At 42.4% G+C, this 18,302-nt stretch overlaps 1 protein-coding gene across 3 annotated transcripts; it reads right to left on the reverse strand.

Annotated features, from left to right (window-relative positions):
• Positions 1-1,281: 1,281 nt before the first annotated feature.
• Positions 1,282-16,469, reverse strand: LOC136477262 (phototropin-2-like). Of its 3 annotated transcripts, none has more exons than XM_066475383.1 (22): positions 15,639-16,469; positions 15,424-15,515; positions 15,085-15,301; positions 14,760-14,997; positions 14,611-14,681; positions 11,489-11,595; positions 11,298-11,347; positions 11,106-11,210; positions 10,441-10,500; positions 9,892-9,981; positions 9,153-9,229; positions 7,590-7,674; positions 7,107-7,203; positions 6,780-6,855; positions 6,072-6,121; positions 5,637-5,743; positions 5,196-5,315; positions 3,761-3,812; positions 2,510-2,622; positions 2,158-2,298; positions 1,964-2,069; positions 1,282-1,576 (listed from the first exon to the last, which is right to left on the reverse strand). In XM_066475383.1, exons 1-21 carry the CDS (start codon positions 16,226-16,228, stop codon positions 1,965-1,967), a joined length of 2,643 nt encoding a protein of 880 aa, XP_066331480.1. In that variant the 5' UTR covers positions 16,229-16,469; the 3' UTR covers positions 1,282-1,576; position 1,964. The 3 variants fall into 3 exon arrangements, with proteins under 3 accessions (XP_066331480.1, XP_066331479.1, XP_066331481.1); XM_066475382.1 differs by having other exon boundaries at positions 6,780-6,883; positions 7,107-7,187; positions 15,639-16,467; XM_066475384.1 differs by lacking the exons at positions 1,282-1,576; positions 1,964-2,069; positions 2,510-2,622 and having other exon boundaries at positions 2,160-2,298; positions 6,780-6,883; positions 7,107-7,187.
• Positions 16,470-18,302: the final 1,833 nt, after the last annotated feature.

An 18,302-nucleotide genomic window follows, 5' to 3' on the forward strand; every position in this document is an offset into this window, starting at 1 on the left:
ACGTGCTCTTGGGAGTTGGGTCAGTGGCTCTGCATGGTGTATTACTAGTGTATATTGTATACATATCCGTTTCCTGGGCCTAGGACGGTCTTCCTCCCCCCGCCTCGGCCGTGACTGGCCATGAAAGAAGTCCCGGAGGGGAGCCACCTCTAAAAATTGTTTTCCAACCACCTTTAAAAATAAGAGCTGCATAATAAATTTAAATTTTTCAAATGATTTCCAAAGGAGAAACAATAAAAATGAAAGTTATAGATCACGGATGGAGAAACGACCAAAACGAAAGTTGTATATCTCGAAAGTTATGCAACTTTGTAGTTGACAACATTTTTATTTGAAATCATCTATGCATGAAAAATTATGCTTAAATTTCTCACATTTGAAATTCGATTTTTTAAACTACCGGAGATGGAGAAATGACGACAATGAAAGTTTTAGATCTCAAAAAGTTATACAACTTTGTAGTTGACAACTTTTTTACTTGAAATCATCTATGCATGGAAAATTATGCTTGAACTTCTCACATTTGAAATTCGAATTTTTTTAAATGATCTGGGATGGAGAAATGATGAAAAAAAATTGTAGATCTCGAAAAGCTATGCAACTTTGTAGTTGATAACTTTTTCATTCAAATTCGTTTAGGGTCTCAAATACTAATTTGAAAACTGGAGGAAGGAAAATAAGGAGAACGAATATCCTATTTCGACATAAGTATTGTATTGGTGGAGTGGTTAGGGGACGAATGCGTGATGCCACAGGTCACGGATTAAATAATCGCCACTTGTGATGGCAATCCTATGTGGCTGCCCAGTGGTGCCTAGTGTGGTCTCCTGAGATTAATTTTTTTTGTTATTTTTCTGATTTTTCCCTATTTTTAGCCTAAATTTGTAATATTTGGACAACGATATGTAGAGGCGGCTCAAAATGCAACCGCCTCTACAAATCGTCTCTAGAAATCCGTTTTTTAGAGGGGAGAACTGCCTCTGCAAATCGATGATTTGTAGAGACGGAATAAAGAGAGGCGGCAGGCCCAGCCACTTCTGCAAAGGCAACCTTGTCGCCTCTAAAGAGCCTAGCTGTAGTAGTGATTGGCAAGTGGGTCCTAAAGAAAATGAGGGCTATGGTACGAGGGGCAGCCCTCGAATCAAAAGTAGGAGCTCTTAGAGTTGCTAAAGAAAATACACTTCCTAGATATAGGGTGAGCTCATCCCAGAAAAACAGATGGACCAACTCATCCTACTTCTTTTGCCTACGGTAGTAGCCTAGGTGAGGACGTGAGAATAATTTATGAAACCTAGGGCATTTCACTCCATTCAAATTTTTTTTGATGTAATATAAATAATCACTACATTTTATTCAGCCATATGCACAAAAAAAACGGTACATTTACAGGAACTTTATCCCATTGATGTATTATTCACTTAACCTAACCAAAAGAATGCCTGAAGTACACCACGACCTCTAGTGCAATTCAGGTTGAAAATCCTGCCTGCCCATGAAACCTCTTTTATTACTATATACATGCTCAACGACGTTCTTTCAACGCGGGGCGCCGGGGTTGGTGTCCGTACAGCCTGCCCTGCAAAATGTAACATGGAAAGCCTAGGTAAAAATAATACTCTGCTTGACTTACTTTAAGCTACCCTTAACAGTAATATTCTGTTAAAAGTAATATTTACCATCTTTTATAGTAATTTTTACCATTATTCTTTTCCCTAGTCGGACCAATTTTTTGTACAAGATATGTGTGCTGACATATTACTTATTCATGTGCTTTTGATTGCTTTTACAATCTTGTGTCATTGTGTGTGTATAACATAGTGTTTAGTGACTTTCGATCAGCACAAAAGTAATTAAAGAATTTGATCATATAAAGTATTGGTCATCTTTTGTTTCCAGTAAAATCGGTAATATATAATAGCAGATCTAAATCAGACAACAAGTTCTTTTAAATGCTGAGGCTCACCTTAAAATGTGTCAACAATCTGGGCATGAGTATCCTCCTCAGGCTTCACTGTTAATTCAGGTTCCTTCCGAGTTAGTTTCAGTGGAACATCAAGCTCTGGGGGCTCCTGCACATGCAAAGTTATTTTCTTTATTAGTGATGTGCCAAACAATTTTTTTCCAAGATACTCTTCAAAGGCTCAATTTCCAGATCACCATGCAACGGATGAGTGGCCAGTATATATCTTTAAAAAAGGGATGTTGCTTGATATCGTTTGCACCGGCACTTGAACTAAGTCGAGAAGCGGGATCTCTCTGAAGCAATCCATGGATTAATTGCTTAGCCGCAAGACTAACCTGGAGTAAATATTTGTTAATAGATGAACAGACTAAACAACATTGTAGAATGTAAACTAGTGCCTAATAGTTATACTAAACAAGGGACTATCTCACTAGATAGTTTTAAAATTGTTTCTATACCATCAAATGTTAACTGCACAGACACACGCAAATTTGACCAGATTTACATGTAATTGTAGGTAACAAAAATAAGGATGAAATCTCTTACCGGAATGCTACTTGGAAATGTAAGATCTTTGTGCAGGATATTATGAAATGTCCTTTTCCTGTTCTTTCCTCGAAAAGGTGTACGTCCATACAACATTTCATACAAGAGAATTCCTATATCATGGGGAAGAAGGATGTGACAACCTCAGAGACAGTATCAAACTGGTATGCTATATAAGATCTCTTGAACAAGGAATTCCCATTTGGGAATACTTGATATAGATCTCTTTACTTCCACATTCGTATTGTGGTACCATATAGATTACAAGCATCAAGCTAAACTGAAGTTAGCATATATATTTATATATATTATGTGCCCTAAAGTTGTATTATGGTGCCACACAGGCTGTCATCCTATGTTGTTTCATCTGAGATTGATTTTAACTATATAACACAACTATTTCGATACTAGTTCATTTCTACCATTTCTTGTATATAATCTTTTGGATTGGTGATTAGAACCACATCTTAGGGATTTTTATATAAGTGCACATTTGGCGCCCAGGGGTTTGGCACCCTCGTTAGCTAAAATACCATGTTGCAATATTTTAAAAAACATAAAAAATCATGTATGTAGTACACATAAAGCTAAGCATATCCACAACAATTCAGTTTAAAATTCATCCTAGATGTCAAGAAACAAAATAGACAAGCAGTCAACCTGGCATTGTTCATCATGTGCTAAAAGTGATACTTCTAGTTTTTTAATCTTATTAAAAGATGAATTTCAAAATGAATTGTTGCGGCTATACTTAATTTAGGTGTACTACATAAATGATTTTTGTGATTATTTTTTGAAATATTGCAACATGATATTTTAGATAAAGAGGGCGTTAACCTCCTTGAGCGCCATATAATTTTTCTTTTCTATATTGGCAATTAAAGTGAACATCTTTGCATCAGAACCAAGTAATTTGAGGCCAAAGTCTGTTACTTCCCTCATATTATTCTGAAATTCTTGTTTAAAAACACAACAAAGAACAGGAAGCACTAAACAATCAAGTTCACCAGACTGGTAAGCTTGCCGGTTCTCCCGGTGGAAGTCCAAACATTTCATAGGTTATCATGATTATTTAGATACTGAGTTGATCCTTCAACGTTTCACCTGCCTACATCGTTTAGGTGATAGTTCTTATTCCTACTCAGAGGCAAAAAAAAATTGTTTTTAATCCATGAGTAAACTTATGGAATGTATTCACTAGCTATAGCTTAAATGATAACAAAACTCTATAATCCACATATTATTGCTTACCAAGAGCCCACCAATCAATGGCACTTGTATGTGGTGCACCTGTGATGACCTCCTAAAATATCAAAAGATTGCATGGCAATTAATTTAGAGATCAAGAAGTGAAGAAATCAAAACTAGGGTTTAGTTAAATGCATTAAAAGTTTAAATAAGATTCAGAAAACCATAGGTTCACAACCAATGACAAAAAGTTATTAATTTAGAGATCAAGAAGTGAAGAAATAAGAATTAATGGTTTAGTCAATGCACTAAAAGTTTAAATAAGATTCAGAAAACCATTGGTTCACGATCAATGTCAAAAATTTGTATTTGGCTTGATGCAATTGACACCAAATACTCTTATCTTAAAGTTTCACAAAACCCATGGTAATGTGGCACTGGTACCATCCATGCTGGTGCTTTTTGGGGACTACATAGGATTACCAGCTTGCCCTATAACTATATATAAGACATAATAATTGGTGTCATGTGCCACATGCCAAAGAACCCGTAGTTTTGCAGCACTTAAATTACAAAACTAGGTTTTTTATGAATAAGACAATCTCTATCGAACGTATGGGATATGTCCTTACATGTAATTGCTCTCTTGTAGAGGGGTCTCTCTGCATATTTTACACTCTGTTTTATATACCAGCCCTTTTGGGAAAGGATGTGAGAGCTAATTTCGAGATTCACAACATGGCATCAGGGTTATACACTCATTGTAGCCACCGGCAGGTCACTCACTAGCCGTCAACAAGCACCACCTCTTCTGTTCTTCCCCTTATGTGATGTTGTTAACCCTGTCACCTAAGGCGCTCAGGAACCCCCACATGGGGCAACCACCTCTCAGTCTCAGTTGCTGCCATGGTGCCTCCCTTGGCATCAACTGCGTACCTCGACGCAACCATTGCTGGTGCCGTCCCCTGCCCCGATTCGGCTCAAATCAGGGGAAGAAGAGAAAAAATTCTATAAAACTGATATGTTCTCTTATATGTAGAATATTTGATTATGAAACTTTTTATGGAGGTTGGGAGTATAACAATTATGGCAATCATTGCAAAATGATAAAAATATTTGAGTGGAAGTAACCATATAATCATGTATGGTATCTTAAAATATTTGCAACGTGCTAAGCATAATCTATTTGGTACAAATTTTAAAAAGTGGTATGAAATTACCAAACTGCACTTCAAAACTCTCAGCAACTTTCTTTTATATGAAACTTTGGGGAGTTCCCACAACATACAACTCTCATTGTGAATGACAAAAGTGTGTGTGTGCAGAGATATTACTATTTACCTTGACAAGCTAAATTATCACAACTTTAAGTATGGTGGGAGTAATAACTTAGGATGTGATGGTGATCACATTCAAATTATTTGGAAATCAGTCATCTCACTGATGAAATACGAAAAAACCATGCTAAAAAAAGTAAAGATAGAGCACTGTATCATACTGGAGCTATGTACTCTTCAGTTCCAACAAAAGAATTTGATGGAGTGGCAGGATCTGAAACAAAACTTGGGGGCAGATACTCCTTAGATCTTCTTCGTCTTGATGTAGAATGCTTTATCACCTGAAGTATATCATTAGCAAAGGTTATTGGCTTATAGCTTTGTATTTAATTAAGTGCACAACAAGCTCTCATGGAAAACAAACATACATGATTGCGGCACCTATAAGCAGTCTAAATCTATGTCATTGACACATGAAAAACTATTTGTTCTCCACTGCAAATATCATGCAAGTGGAAAATAGTAAACTCACCACTATGTGAAGTATAGCTGCACATTCTGTTAGTACCATATGGTGAAATAACACGGTAGACTGATGAGGAATAAATGCACAAACAAAATACTAATATTGATTTAGTTTTCAAAGCTTGCTCTCGACTTACATGAGGTTTTGAAGAAGTCAAAAACGAGAGGTCAAAATCAGTCAGAACTATGTGGCCATCCTCTTGGAGCAAAATATTTTCTGGTTTTAGGTCACGGTATATTATTCCTGCAATAGAAACACTATATAATCACCAACCATTGATGTCACCACAGGAATTTAAATGCATCCCTTCTAAAGAATAGGAACAGATGGCGCAAATGATCTTACTTACACGATATTAATTTTTACTCGACCGATTATAATTTATTTGTTATATATTTGTTTAGTAATTAAACACTGTACAGCGTGGCTAGCTATTATTAACCCAACAAGCCGTGTTTAGAGAAATCATCAAGAATAGTGAAATTTCCTAGCCTCAGTAACATTTGCATACTGCACTTGAGGAAGAGACTTGTCTAGAAACTACGCGAAATAATAAAAATAAGACCAATACCAAGGAAATGGAGATACTCAAGACCAATCACAACCTCCGCAGCATAAAACCTGCAGAAAAATTGATCAAAATAATGTAACAAACAGAAAAATATAGGCAATATATCATAATAAAATATTTAGTAATACAATAGTTTAAGTGACTATCACATCTCTATAATCCAAATTATGGAAAAGAAAAACTAAATTGTCCTTTTGCTTCAGTTTTGGGGTACTATGCAGGCTCCCGAACGGGCCTTCCTAGGTAGTGATGGTATTAGCATAGTTCATAAGAGTTCTTCAGATTTGAAGTGTCAGAAAAATTATTTGCTTGATCAACTATTTGTTTGGAGAAAAAATAATCGAATAAACATATCATAGCATTTGAATTTGCCAAAAAGTATAATCCTAATGAAGATACGAGATTTCTTTTCATTAATGCCATTATTTTGCAAATTTTCATATCAATTAGGAAATGGTTCATATGTTGTTAACATCAAAGCTTATAAACTCAAGCTACAAAGATAAATTATAAACCATTAGGAATGCCCTATATTAACTTCACAGCATAAGCTAATATTTGTATCTGAACAAGGAAAGAACACATCCATTTTGGAAGGCATTTTCAAAAGCACAACAAAATTTTACATCAGAATAGGCACGTTTAAATAAACAAATAATGCATCAAGGAGTAGTCTATATAAAAAAAATTGCATTTTGTAACAGCTACCTTGCAGATTCTTCTCTCAAAAGTTTCATGGGTTGCATATCGAGTAGTGCAAATAATTCACCTCCAGGACAAAAGTCTGTTATGAGACAAACATGTGTTGGTGTCTGAAAAAACAATGATTAGTAATGCATATATGTTAAATTCAAAAGTTAAAATGCAAAATAAATTATCAAAATACAAAACATGATGGTCAATAATCAATTATGGAGGTCAGTAGATAACCATATAGAAACCATATGCAGATGAAGTTATGTGTACCATTTTTTTTATTTACCAATCTTAAATGACTCTAAGACAAGGCACAACAGCATAGCACATAAGACTGACCTGGAATGAAGTATATAATGTTGGGAGAAAAGGATGATCCAATAGTGAGTATATTTCTCTTTCGATACAAACTCGATGAACCTGCACATTTCAGAAACTAAATGCATATATTTGGAAATGTTATCTTGTAAGAATCTGTTTATAGCATATGTCTGAATAAATTGATAAATACTAAACATCCAAAAATTAATCAATGTTTTCACTCCTGGAAGATTTGTGATACCATGTTGCCCTTTCATTCTTCATTTTCGAAATTTAAGCCACTGACACTCCCTTCTAGGAGTGGCACGAATGCACACCCACACAACCATACGGATACAAAACTAATAATTCAAGATTCAACTACTAATTTTACCACTTATCCAAAAAAAACTCCAACTGCTTGTACCTATACATACCAGTGTGACCAGGAGTTTGATAGCATGAAGTGTCTATCAAAAGATACAACACTGCATGTTATTAACATTTATTTCTAGAATTTACCTTGTTGCGGTTCAACATCACTGATTTGTCCATTGCCTTCATTGCAAATAATTCACCACTGCCTTGCAACTCCACCAAATGTACACTAGGGAGAAAAACATAGACATAGTATCATACCCTTTATTAAGCAAAGACATGGTAGTAATAAAGAAATCCAAGGACAGGGCAGATCTAGTATGGACGCCTGTGTATTCCCAGGAATACCCAACAATTTTGCCGAAACATTATGTATATACCCAGTACACATATGTGTAAATGTTAGTTGCACTTTATTTTCGACATGTTCTTGTCATTCACTTATTAAAAAACACATCATACTGTCTGCCTCCCACCAAACTCCACCAAGGCTTCCTCAAGTCTCTCTCAAACCCCAATTCCCATAGGAACCCAACACTGAATACCAGCCACACTAACATGCATACGAATAGAGGCATGATGGCTAAACTGCTAAAATGTGCCCACCCTAAACAGCGCCATCTGCGTCTACCAACTGCACGCCTCCACGTGGATCACACTACCCACACCTATTGTCCCTCCACACCTTCAGACAGTTGCAACCAGTCACAACTAGGTTGTAACCAGGCCATGTCACAAAGTCACAAGTCATGACCAATTAGGCAGTTGCAACCAATCACAACTGAGTTCTAACCAATTGAGGTGGTTATGACTAGCTGAGCAAGTTGCTACAAGATCTAACTAGGCTTGACTCAGTTAGACCCAGTCACGAGTCATGATCAACTAAGCTTACAACCATTGGCAACCGAGTTACAACCAGACGGAATGGTGGGAGTCGTGACCAACTATAGTTGCAACCATACAACTAAGTTGCATCCAAGCCCAGTCACAAGTAGTGACCAACTGAGCCAGTTGAAATCATCCGTAATTGTGAACCTGGTTGGATGATGACGGGGCTCATGACCAATTGATCTAGTTGCAACCAGTCGCAACCAGCTAAGTCACGAGTTGTGACCAACTAGGACGGTTGCATCTAGATGGGATGGTGAAAGTTGGGCTCAATTGTTTAGTTGGTTGGTGGACCATGTTAGTTGGTTTTTTGTTGGGTTGGGTTGGCTTGAGCACGTACATTTTGCATATATATACTATTCAATGTCCAGTGCATTGAATTATTATTCAACGTGCCAACCAACTAACCAAATTACCTGCAACCATAAAAAGACCTTGCACAACTATAAAATCCTGAGTACCACATCTTCTAGACAAGTCCGACATCCACAATCATAACACTTGTGTTATATAGCCATAAAAATCTTACCTTCATTTGATTACCATGTATCAATAACCCTAAACCCTAATTCCCACTCATTCCTCTCAATATTTTCCTCACATCTCCTCGGGAATAAATATCCGAGGGGCACGGAAGGGCTCATCAAATACACTTGCAGTATCATATACGGGCGTGGATTGACATCTACCATTTTTTGTCTGGGTTGATTTAATGAAATATTTATTTTCTTGCTAGCAAACATTCAAAAGTAGTAGCACATACCTAAAATGGTTAGTTATGTATGTTTCAATTTCAAAAGGTTAGGTTGATCTCCTTACCTGCCAGTGTCACCACAACCCAAAGGTTTTATAGGCTTGAAATGCTTCAAGCCAATCTTCTCCCCAGATTTTGTAATCTGAAGTACAAATACAAAAAGTCATTATACTACTATGGAACCAAAATAAAAAAAATCCATTTGATATTCAAGCATACTTAAAGTATGACCGCATATTGGATTATATAAATAAATCCTATAAAAATCAAAATGAAAATAAAAAACCTGAGCATTTTGCTCATAGAATGTTTTTGAGTGTTATCTTAATATATAAGTTATTGCAAGTTCATAAATTGGTATGAAATAACACTATATGCAAAAGCAAAGATCATTGCACGACATACTCCATTCCAAATTATAAGATATTTTGGCTTTTCTAGATACAAGTTTTTTATATGCAATTAGATATACACTATGTCTAGATACATAGTGAAAGTAATGTATCTCAAAAAGCCAAAACATCTTATAATTTGAAACAGAGTGAGTAGTAAACATACTATTTAGGCTTAGCAAAGGTAGAAATTAGAATTTGAGAAAGAATGAACTGAACTATTTATAAACATATATGGCAAATGCATTGTCATCCTGCTTTTGCCTTTCTTCAATGCAATAAATAGTAAATTACTTTGCTTCCAACTCTTTGTCTATATATGCTGTAGTAATAAGCTTAAATAACTACTTTTTGTGTAGTTCTACTTACATCATAATCTTGTAATCTTGTACGGAACATTCATATAGCATACCTTTTCTATCGCAATCCAAGAAGAGTTGTAACGTTTATGAGGCTTTGGGGAAACATATTTTGAGTAAATGTCCCATAGGTCCTCTGGTCTCTGCAAATACACATATTAGCTACAACACAACATATGACAAAGAATTGGCTAAACAAACTACTCTTAAATATTCATTTTAATTCAAAGTATCGACATTACAGCTATAGTTTTCTGTTTCGTAATGCAAAGCTCATAATATGCAGTAAACTATGAGAATAGTTTAATTCAGTGTCCATTACTTTAATCCTTTTCTTCTAAGGTTGCCCCCATATCATAGTAGGTGTTGTCTATTTGTTATAAAAACTTGCATTTCCATATAGAGCATTAAATTGACCTCCACAATAGAAATCTACCGAATATTTATAATAACATTTATAGAAGTTTAAGAATAGTTAGTGATCTCTTGTTAGCATATCCTTTTTCCCTGAACATGCAAGAGGGATGTGCATATTTGAATTAAGAAGAATAATTAGCAAATGCTTTTGAAAAATAGTGAAACAAAAATTAGATGTACCTTACCAGGTTGGGATCAGGAAGCTCTCTGACTGCTTCATCCACATTCTCTGCCGTAGCTTTGACCTATTTAAATTTTATCATATAAATAGTTAGTGTACTTCAAATTTGAAAGCAACAATACATTCACATAATGTTATAGTCCTATATATCAAGTACTCACTCCATTCCAAATTGTTAGTCATTTTAGTTTTGTCCTAAGTTAAACTTGTCTAACTTTGACCAAGTTTATCAAGAATATATATTAACATCTACAATATAAAATAATTACACTATCAAAATATATCTCATGGTCTATTTAATGAATCTACTTTTTATGTTGAAGATGTATGTAGATTTTTCTATAAATTTGATCAAAGCTAGAGAATTTTGACTTAGAACAAACCTAAAACCACTAACAATTTAGAATGGAGGGAGTAGCTATACATATTTTGTCATGACATACCCATGTTACTTGTTAATTTCCAAGTCCACAGGTTTCTTTTATAAGTATTACTCACACAAAAGAAGGTTGAAAGCTAATTCATCACTGTGGACCATGACAACAAGAATAGAAACCAAATAACCGAGTCCTCATTTTATTTTACTTTTTAAAGTTGACTTATTGTGTACCAGTTATAGATCTAGTTTAAACCATCAAAATGAAAATTAGTAAGAATAAATTGAGCTACCAATTTAGCACTTTGTAGTTCAGTGTTCTCAGAGAGACGATTCCTAAGGGGTTCAACATGGTCGCTTCCATCCAATTGAACACCAATGAAGTACTGAAGCTCTCCCTACATACCCAAATAATAGAATGAGTATGCACAGCACCACATGAACAAGTGCAAAGCAAGTTGAGAAGAGCTACAGGCATTGAGTACCTTCTGGTCTCGCATTGGCTGCAGGTGGAACAAGTTCCAGAACTTCTTCCCTAGTCAGTGAACAACAACCGTAGAAAAATATCAGTATAGCACCCACATCAATCATACATACATTTACTAAACTCTATGGTAGTAAAATGTCAATTGCCCATGCTTTCTAGTTTTTTTCAGTTAGGAAAGGCAAAATTTACCACTCTTGGTGTAGTTGATTAGCTGGACAGTGATTTCGGTCTGTTCCCGGATAGCCTCCCGGATCTTATCGACCGTGGACATGTCGGTCTCTGGCCCTTGAAGAAATCTGCAAACACCAATAGGATTAGACTAGGTCACCTACATACCACAACCCATTCAAAGCAAAAACAGGAGAACCAATTATGCATTTAAAGAAAAGAAAAATCACTAAGAGCTATACTGTACCGAGGCCCTCTCAAATAATTTGTGGGTCTCTGATATCCAAGGTGCTCTAATTGTGGGAGTTATCTCAGAATTTCTATCTCTATGACATTTGGTCAAAGATGTGATCCTGCAGCCTGGGGTCGCAGATTGTCATATCTGGCTATATTCAAATGGTCAATGTTCAGCAAGCTTGGCTTACAAAAATCTCTTTGATGGAATGAGTTCATTTCAGCCTTATACTAGAATTTGGACAATATTTCACTCTTGAGTTACCGTATTTTCATATGGACAAAAACGCCCCTCTACTCCTTTCAAGCTCCTCTCACAGAGGTGCAGGTCCCACCTAACACTGCCATGGGCCCACTTGTCCGACTTATCCTCACCACTAGGATGAAAACGGATTGAATACAAACTGATACTATTGATATCATATTTGTTTTCATATTTTTTCCTCGGATACGGATAGCTATCGGATACAACTACGGATACAGATTGTCTCGGATATGAATACGAATAAATATATATCAAATACGGGTTGAGTCCGATGCGGATAGTGTGGGTTACGAATATTTCTCCGAATATTGAGTAAAAGCAACATCTATATATACAACATGTGCTGCAGTCATTTGACCACTATATGAGTCCTAATTACAACTAGATTATACGTGTAGAAGCAACTTATCAATAGTTCATATACAAGTCGCATTGTCATGTTTTTTTAAAGTTGAGTTACATTGTCATAGCTTTAAAAAGAAAATGTGCCGGCAAATATAAAATAACTAAACTTGACCAAGCCCAAGTAGGCAAAAGCACACTCGGCAGTTGTGTGCTTCATGGGCTTCGGCCTTGGGCCAATACATCCTACTACTTGTATTGGGCCTGTGCGAACGGCAGCAGTCAAGACACAAGACTCAGCAGTGTGTGCGAGTATGCTAGTTTAGTCCCACCTCATGCCCCAGCCAGCGGACGCAGATTCGGTGACTTTCCTTCAGCAAGTCATAACGTAACTTTCCCTGCCACATCTACCGTCCAAGCAAGATCGTGGGGTTGGAGACGTTTTCATCCAGGGATGGGCTTCTCTCCCGTAGAGAGAGACAGCGCTGTGGGCATCAACGTCCTGAGCGCCGCGCCGCCCTGACGAGACTCAGGAGAGGGAGGAGCACGCCCACGACGATGCGGTGGTCAGGCTGGCCCGAGAGCCCAGCGGGACATCCCACAGGCACATCGTCCATGTTGTCCGGGAACGCGAGTGCGTGCCAGGCGAGCACGCGTTGGCAGAGGGAGCCGAGCACCAAGCTGCAGTGGCGCGTGCGACGCGGTGCAGCTTTGCAGACGAGGAGGAGCAGAGTAGCCCTAGTCGCAGGTCGGTGTAGGCCAAGCCGCCCAGGTCGGCTGCGGCGCCGTGTCGGTCGCCCGCGAGACGAAGGGGAGCAGCGTAGTGGAGGTGGCCTCGACGCGGCCGGAGGCGACGCCGCTAGCCCCTCCTGCTCCAAGTCTCCAATGGGGGTCGTCGAGGCGTGGGGCAACACCACTGTCCAGGCTGCTGCGGGAGAAGGAGACGCGCTGGCCCACTCCGTCGGCCAGTCTGCGTCCGCATGCTCACGCTCCGGTTCGCATTCGGCATCGGCAAATGCCTCTGCTCCTCGCATGTTCCAGTGGGCACACCGCACGTTCCGTGCATTCGCATTCTAGAATCCAGCATGCAGGGTCCAGGTCGCCCCTGCCCCTGCCTGCCGCAGAGGAATTCGCCGCAGAGTGCGCTGAGGTAGACGCGTGAACTCCGAGTCTCCGAGAGTCCCGTGGCTGAGGAGTGGTGGCGGATGTGCGCCAGCGGGCCGTGCACAGCCAGGCAGTCGTCCGTGGCCACGGTCTGCGCGTCGGAGCCCGGAGTAGATGTAGAGCTGAGGCGCCTCCGCCGCCACCACTACCGCGTGGGACTTCGTCCGTGGAGGCGGCCAGGCCCGTCGCGCTCGTGGTCTTGGATCATCATTTCGTCAAACATCCGGCGGGCGTCGGCTTCGTCTATCGTCTCGGCCGGCAGCATTAGCTTGGTGGCACTGTGCCAGTGCGACTCCAGCTCTGGGTCGCCATCGTCGTCTCAGGTAGCAACATGCCTGTTCTTGCGCCCCCCGGCGTCATGGAGGAGAAGCGGCGTCATGGAGGAGAAGAGCAGGTCCATGGCCCGTTCTAGCATCCTCTGCCTGGAATGCTCCCGCATGGTGAAAACTCAGAGCTCGCGTCGGCCGCGCCGCCCTCCGCGGTGGCTGCGCACGCTCGCCGCGCTACAGGCCCGCGCCGTTTCTCGCAGCTTTGGTCTCCGTGCTGGTCGCGAGCTTGCCTCGCCGCCCTCTGCGCCCACCGCATGCTCGCCGTGTCGCTCTCTGCGCCGACCACGCGCACTCACTCCACACTGGCCGCGCGCTCACCACGTCGGCCGCGTGCCCGTCGCGCCGGCCACGCACGCTGGCCACGAGCTCCCTGAGTCTTTGCGGGAGAGAAGCCGAAACCAGGCTAAAAGTGGCTGCAGCCGTTTGATCTTGGATGAACAGTGGATTTGGCAGGGAAAGTTACAACGTGACTTGCTGAAGATGATGGGAAAGGAAGGAGATGACTTGTGGGGTGCTGGTGTCAGTGACACAAACATAAGAGGGAAGAGGGGTATTTTGGGACATAAAGAATAAGGTGTTTTTCATGTGGGCCCAATAACATCCAAAGCTTATAGCAATGGCATAGGTTCGTTAGAGAAAAACTAAAATAACAAACTTTAGAATAGGTAAATAGTAACGGCACTTCTTTCGTCCAAACGGCACCAATCCAAATGGATGTGTCAGGTAGCAAAGCTTGAATCAAAGTTGCCAAGTTTGAAAAGAAATTTGCCAAATTGTTTATCTTTAGTGACAGGTTGGGTACTGCTCACCTGCAATTCCTCCCGAGGATCTCTTCCCGCGTGTACTCCGTCAGCTCCAAGAAGCTATCCGACGCGAAGATCTGCACAAGCACAACCCAAGCATTCTACGCTGAGTAACTGCGAGAAGCTGTCCAGCTATGGCGGGATGCCGTGCTTACAATGGGGTTGTCGGGGAGCCTGGGATCCGTGATGACGAAGTTCTTCTCGATGCGCTCTAGCGTGGTGGCTAGATCGATCCCCTGCCTGATGTCCCTCTCCCTTCCCTCTTGCTCCCAGCTGTTCTTGCGCTCCTTCTCCATCGTTGACTCCGGTGTCGCCGGCGCCGGCGCCATAGCCTCCACCTCCGCTGGAAGGGCCTCCTTGCTTCCTACCGAGCTCCTCTTCCCCATCTTGAACCTGCCGAGAAACCATCCTTATATGTCATGTCAGTCACATGGAGCCCTGAGTCTGAGCTTGTTTGAAGTGTCCGAGTTTCTGACTGACCCCATGAGGGAGGAGCGGCGGCGGCTCAACTTCCGGCTCAGCCGCGAGTCCTCCTTCTTCACGTCCCAGAGCGGCGTGCCAGGGGCCACCAACGGCGGCGCCGTGACGAGCGGTGCAGGCTCCACGGGCTCCTGTTCGCCCTCGGAGCGAGCGCGCGGGTGCTTCACCGTCTGCACCACCTCCGTGATCGATGACATGGCCGTCTCCTTCTGCCGGTCTACGGTATCAAATCAAAGAATAGAGACGTGATCAGCGCCGCCAACAAGCTTAATTTGACGGATTGGCAGGACAAGGACAGGGCATAAGGGAGCCGAGAACGCAGGGGGGTCGTGGACTCACCGTCGTAGTGGATGAGGGAGACTGGCATCTCGTTTGGCCGCATGCGCTTTTCGCTGAGCCCCTCCGTGTACTTGCTCACCTCGACTTGCATCCTGTCAGTCACGGCAATTCCATCAATCACAAGGCAGGGCAGAGCAGAGCACTTGAGGTCAGGGCATCAGGCATGGGCACGAGCTGAGCAGAGCAGAGTGTCAGTCCACCAAGAGGATGGGTACCCGATGAACTTGATGACCTTGCCGTGGTCGTCGCGGATGGGGGTGACGGTGAGCATGTTCCAGAAGGGCGTGCCGTCCTTGCGGTAGTTGAGCAAGCGGCCGCAGAAGCTGCGGCCGGTCTTGACGGCGTCCCGGATCTTGGCGACCTCGTCCATGTCCGTGTCGGGGCCCTGCAGGAAGCGGCAGTTGCGGCCGACGACGTCCTTGGGGGCGTAGCCGGTCATGGTGTAGAAGCCGGCGCTGGCGTAGATGATGGGGCAGTTCGGGCGGGTGGCGTCGGAGACCACGAACGTCTGCTGCAGGCTGGACAGGGCGTCCTTGAGCTCCTGCGACACCCGCGGCAGAGAGTCCCCCGACCCACGCGACGACTTGGCGCTGCCCACGCCGCTGTCGCGGCCGCGCTGGAACGAGGCCTGCCTGTTGCCGGCACTGACCGTGGAGGACGACGCCTCCTCCACGATCTCCTTGCCCCCGCCCGACACTGACCGTGGCTGCGGGAACGTGAAGCCGCTGCCGGCGTCGTCGGAGCCAGACGGGAACGCCATCCACTTCTCCACCTTCTCGGCCGCTTGCCTTGATGACCCCGTCATGGACGACGGACGCCGGTGATGCTCCCCTTCCCTCGAAGACTAGGAGACTGTCGCGATCAACGGCGGTGCCGGTGCGGGAGAACAACCATCTGCCCCGAATCACCCGCTGCAGGCAAGAGCACAGGAAAAAGCAGGGCAGGCGACCAAGAAAGCAGAGACGGAATGAATGGCGGGAGAAGCAGGGCAGGCGCAGCGAGCGGATAATGCAGTCCGGCCCGTGTGAGCGACTCACGGTCGTCCCGCCCCTCCAGCTCCACCTGTTTCCGCGGCCGCGCGAGGGCCACCGGTCCCCCTCTCCCGCGGCCAGCTCGGCACCACGCCGGGCCCGATCGATCGGGGTCGCCAGCAGGGCCGCCGCATCCTGCGGTCAAGGAGGAGCGGACCGTTGCTGTTCGACGGGCGGAGCGCGGGCTGGGCGCTCCACGACGACGGCGACGCGACGCGACAAATCTTTTGAGGCGGGCGTGTGGCTACGGGAGCGCGCGCGAGTTGGCCTGGTTGGATGAGTGGGTGGGTGGTGTGTCGTGGCGGGGCGGGGCGCCGCTCGTACGGCGTCGCGGTCGCGAGGGAGGTTGCGACGCCCACGACGGCGATGGTAACAGCGGGAATCGACGCGGGTGCGGAACACGGGAACAGGAACCATCCACTACCGCAAAGTGGGGCAGCAGTCCTCTACCTCCTGGTCCTGCTGCCTCGTCAACACAGGTTGTGCAAGTGGATTTTCCCGTTGATTGCTTGCTCCTTTATTATATGATCCATATATAGGAGTGTTATTATGCTCTATGGTTTATGCACGTACGTGTCTCCCTCACACGTACACGACACAACTTCTAGAGATGTCTTTGGTTGCCATATAAAGGTTGCATCCTAGATCCTATATATCTATAAATGAGTGATGCAGCCTAAGTGAAATAGTATCTCAAAAAGAGTGTTTAGTGAATTATATAAGCAGATGTAAAAAAACTGAGACGCTGTTCCGATGGATGCATGAGCAGAGATAATCTGTCTAACATATGAGGCTGGCGTGTGGACCCTTCACCCCATCTCCGCATCCACCGGAACTAGCTTGTGAATAAATCTCAATTGGACATATCCTGCCAGTCTATATCTAACTATACAATTGCATCCACTCATGCAGTCATTCGGTCAACCAAACACGCAACTCGCTTAGTTTTATAGACTCCAGTCGTATAGGATGGGTGGAACAGACCAACCAAACACATCTTAAGTCTCCTCTAAGATAAAATAATACCGTACATGTCATTTCGACAATGCCGCGTCTTCACGTTATACCTTATATTTTATTTCGTCACGTCTCCTATGTTTCAGATACTTGATTTTTTCGGACAACATATAATTTTATCATTGTTTGATTGCCAAACAAATTATCTATTGTAAATTATTTTTAATTATAGTATTTAGTTGTTTAAGATTATTACACGAAAATTCAAGTACCTAAAATATAGCATAAAAGCTCTCTTATTTGGTAGTAATAAGGCCAGCTCCGCTATGTAGATCTCTATAAACACTTAAAATACAACTGGATTCTGGTGGGAAGCTAATGAAAATCACTATTCTATTTACATTGCGAGGTGGGAGCTGAAAAACACGCTCTCCACCCACTACTAGATTTCGACCCTATTGCCACATGACGTCCTTTGCAACACCACAAATTGTGTTGTAACAGGGGTGTGTTTTGCAACATTTGTCCAAAAATGTGGTAATATGGGGACTGTGTTGCCACAAAAATAGTGCATTGCAATATTTATGTTCACCGTTGCAAGAGGTGAGCCCTATAGCAACTCTTTCTTGAAAAGTGTTGCTATATGTTCAAAATATTGCCATGATGACATCGCGTTGCATTAGTATTGATTGGTGTTACAACTGTTTGGTACTCTTGCAACCATATAGAGCAGTGTTGCTATTGCTTGAAATTATTGCCATAATTTTGCTTGGTTGTAATATTTCACACGACCATTGCAATAGGTAAACCGTGTATTGCAACAAAATTTCTAAGGCGATGCAATAGTTTGTTATTGTTGCCATAGTTTTGTTTTGTTGTAATATTTATCAA

Source organism: Miscanthus floridulus, chromosome 8 (genome assembly GCF_019320115.1).
Source record: "Miscanthus floridulus cultivar M001 chromosome 8, ASM1932011v1, whole genome shotgun sequence".
NCBI classification, from domain to species: domain Eukaryota; kingdom Viridiplantae; phylum Streptophyta; class Magnoliopsida; order Poales; family Poaceae; genus Miscanthus; species Miscanthus floridulus.

Excerpts from the sequence above, each read along its gene's own strand:
- LOC136477262 (XM_066475382.1), bottom strand. The coding sequence starts at position 16,228 with ATGACGGGGTCATCAAGGCAAGCGGCCGAGAAGGTGGAGAAGTGGATG. Across the intron at positions 6,122-6,779 it reads TTGAGAGAAGAATCTGCAAG|GTTTTATGCTGCGGAGGTTG; the intron begins GTAGCTGTTACA and ends ATTTTTCTGCAG. Across the intron at positions 5,316-5,636 it reads TGACTTCTTCAAAACCTCAT|GTGATAAAGCATTCTACATC; the intron begins GTAAGTCGAGAG and ends GATATACTTCAG.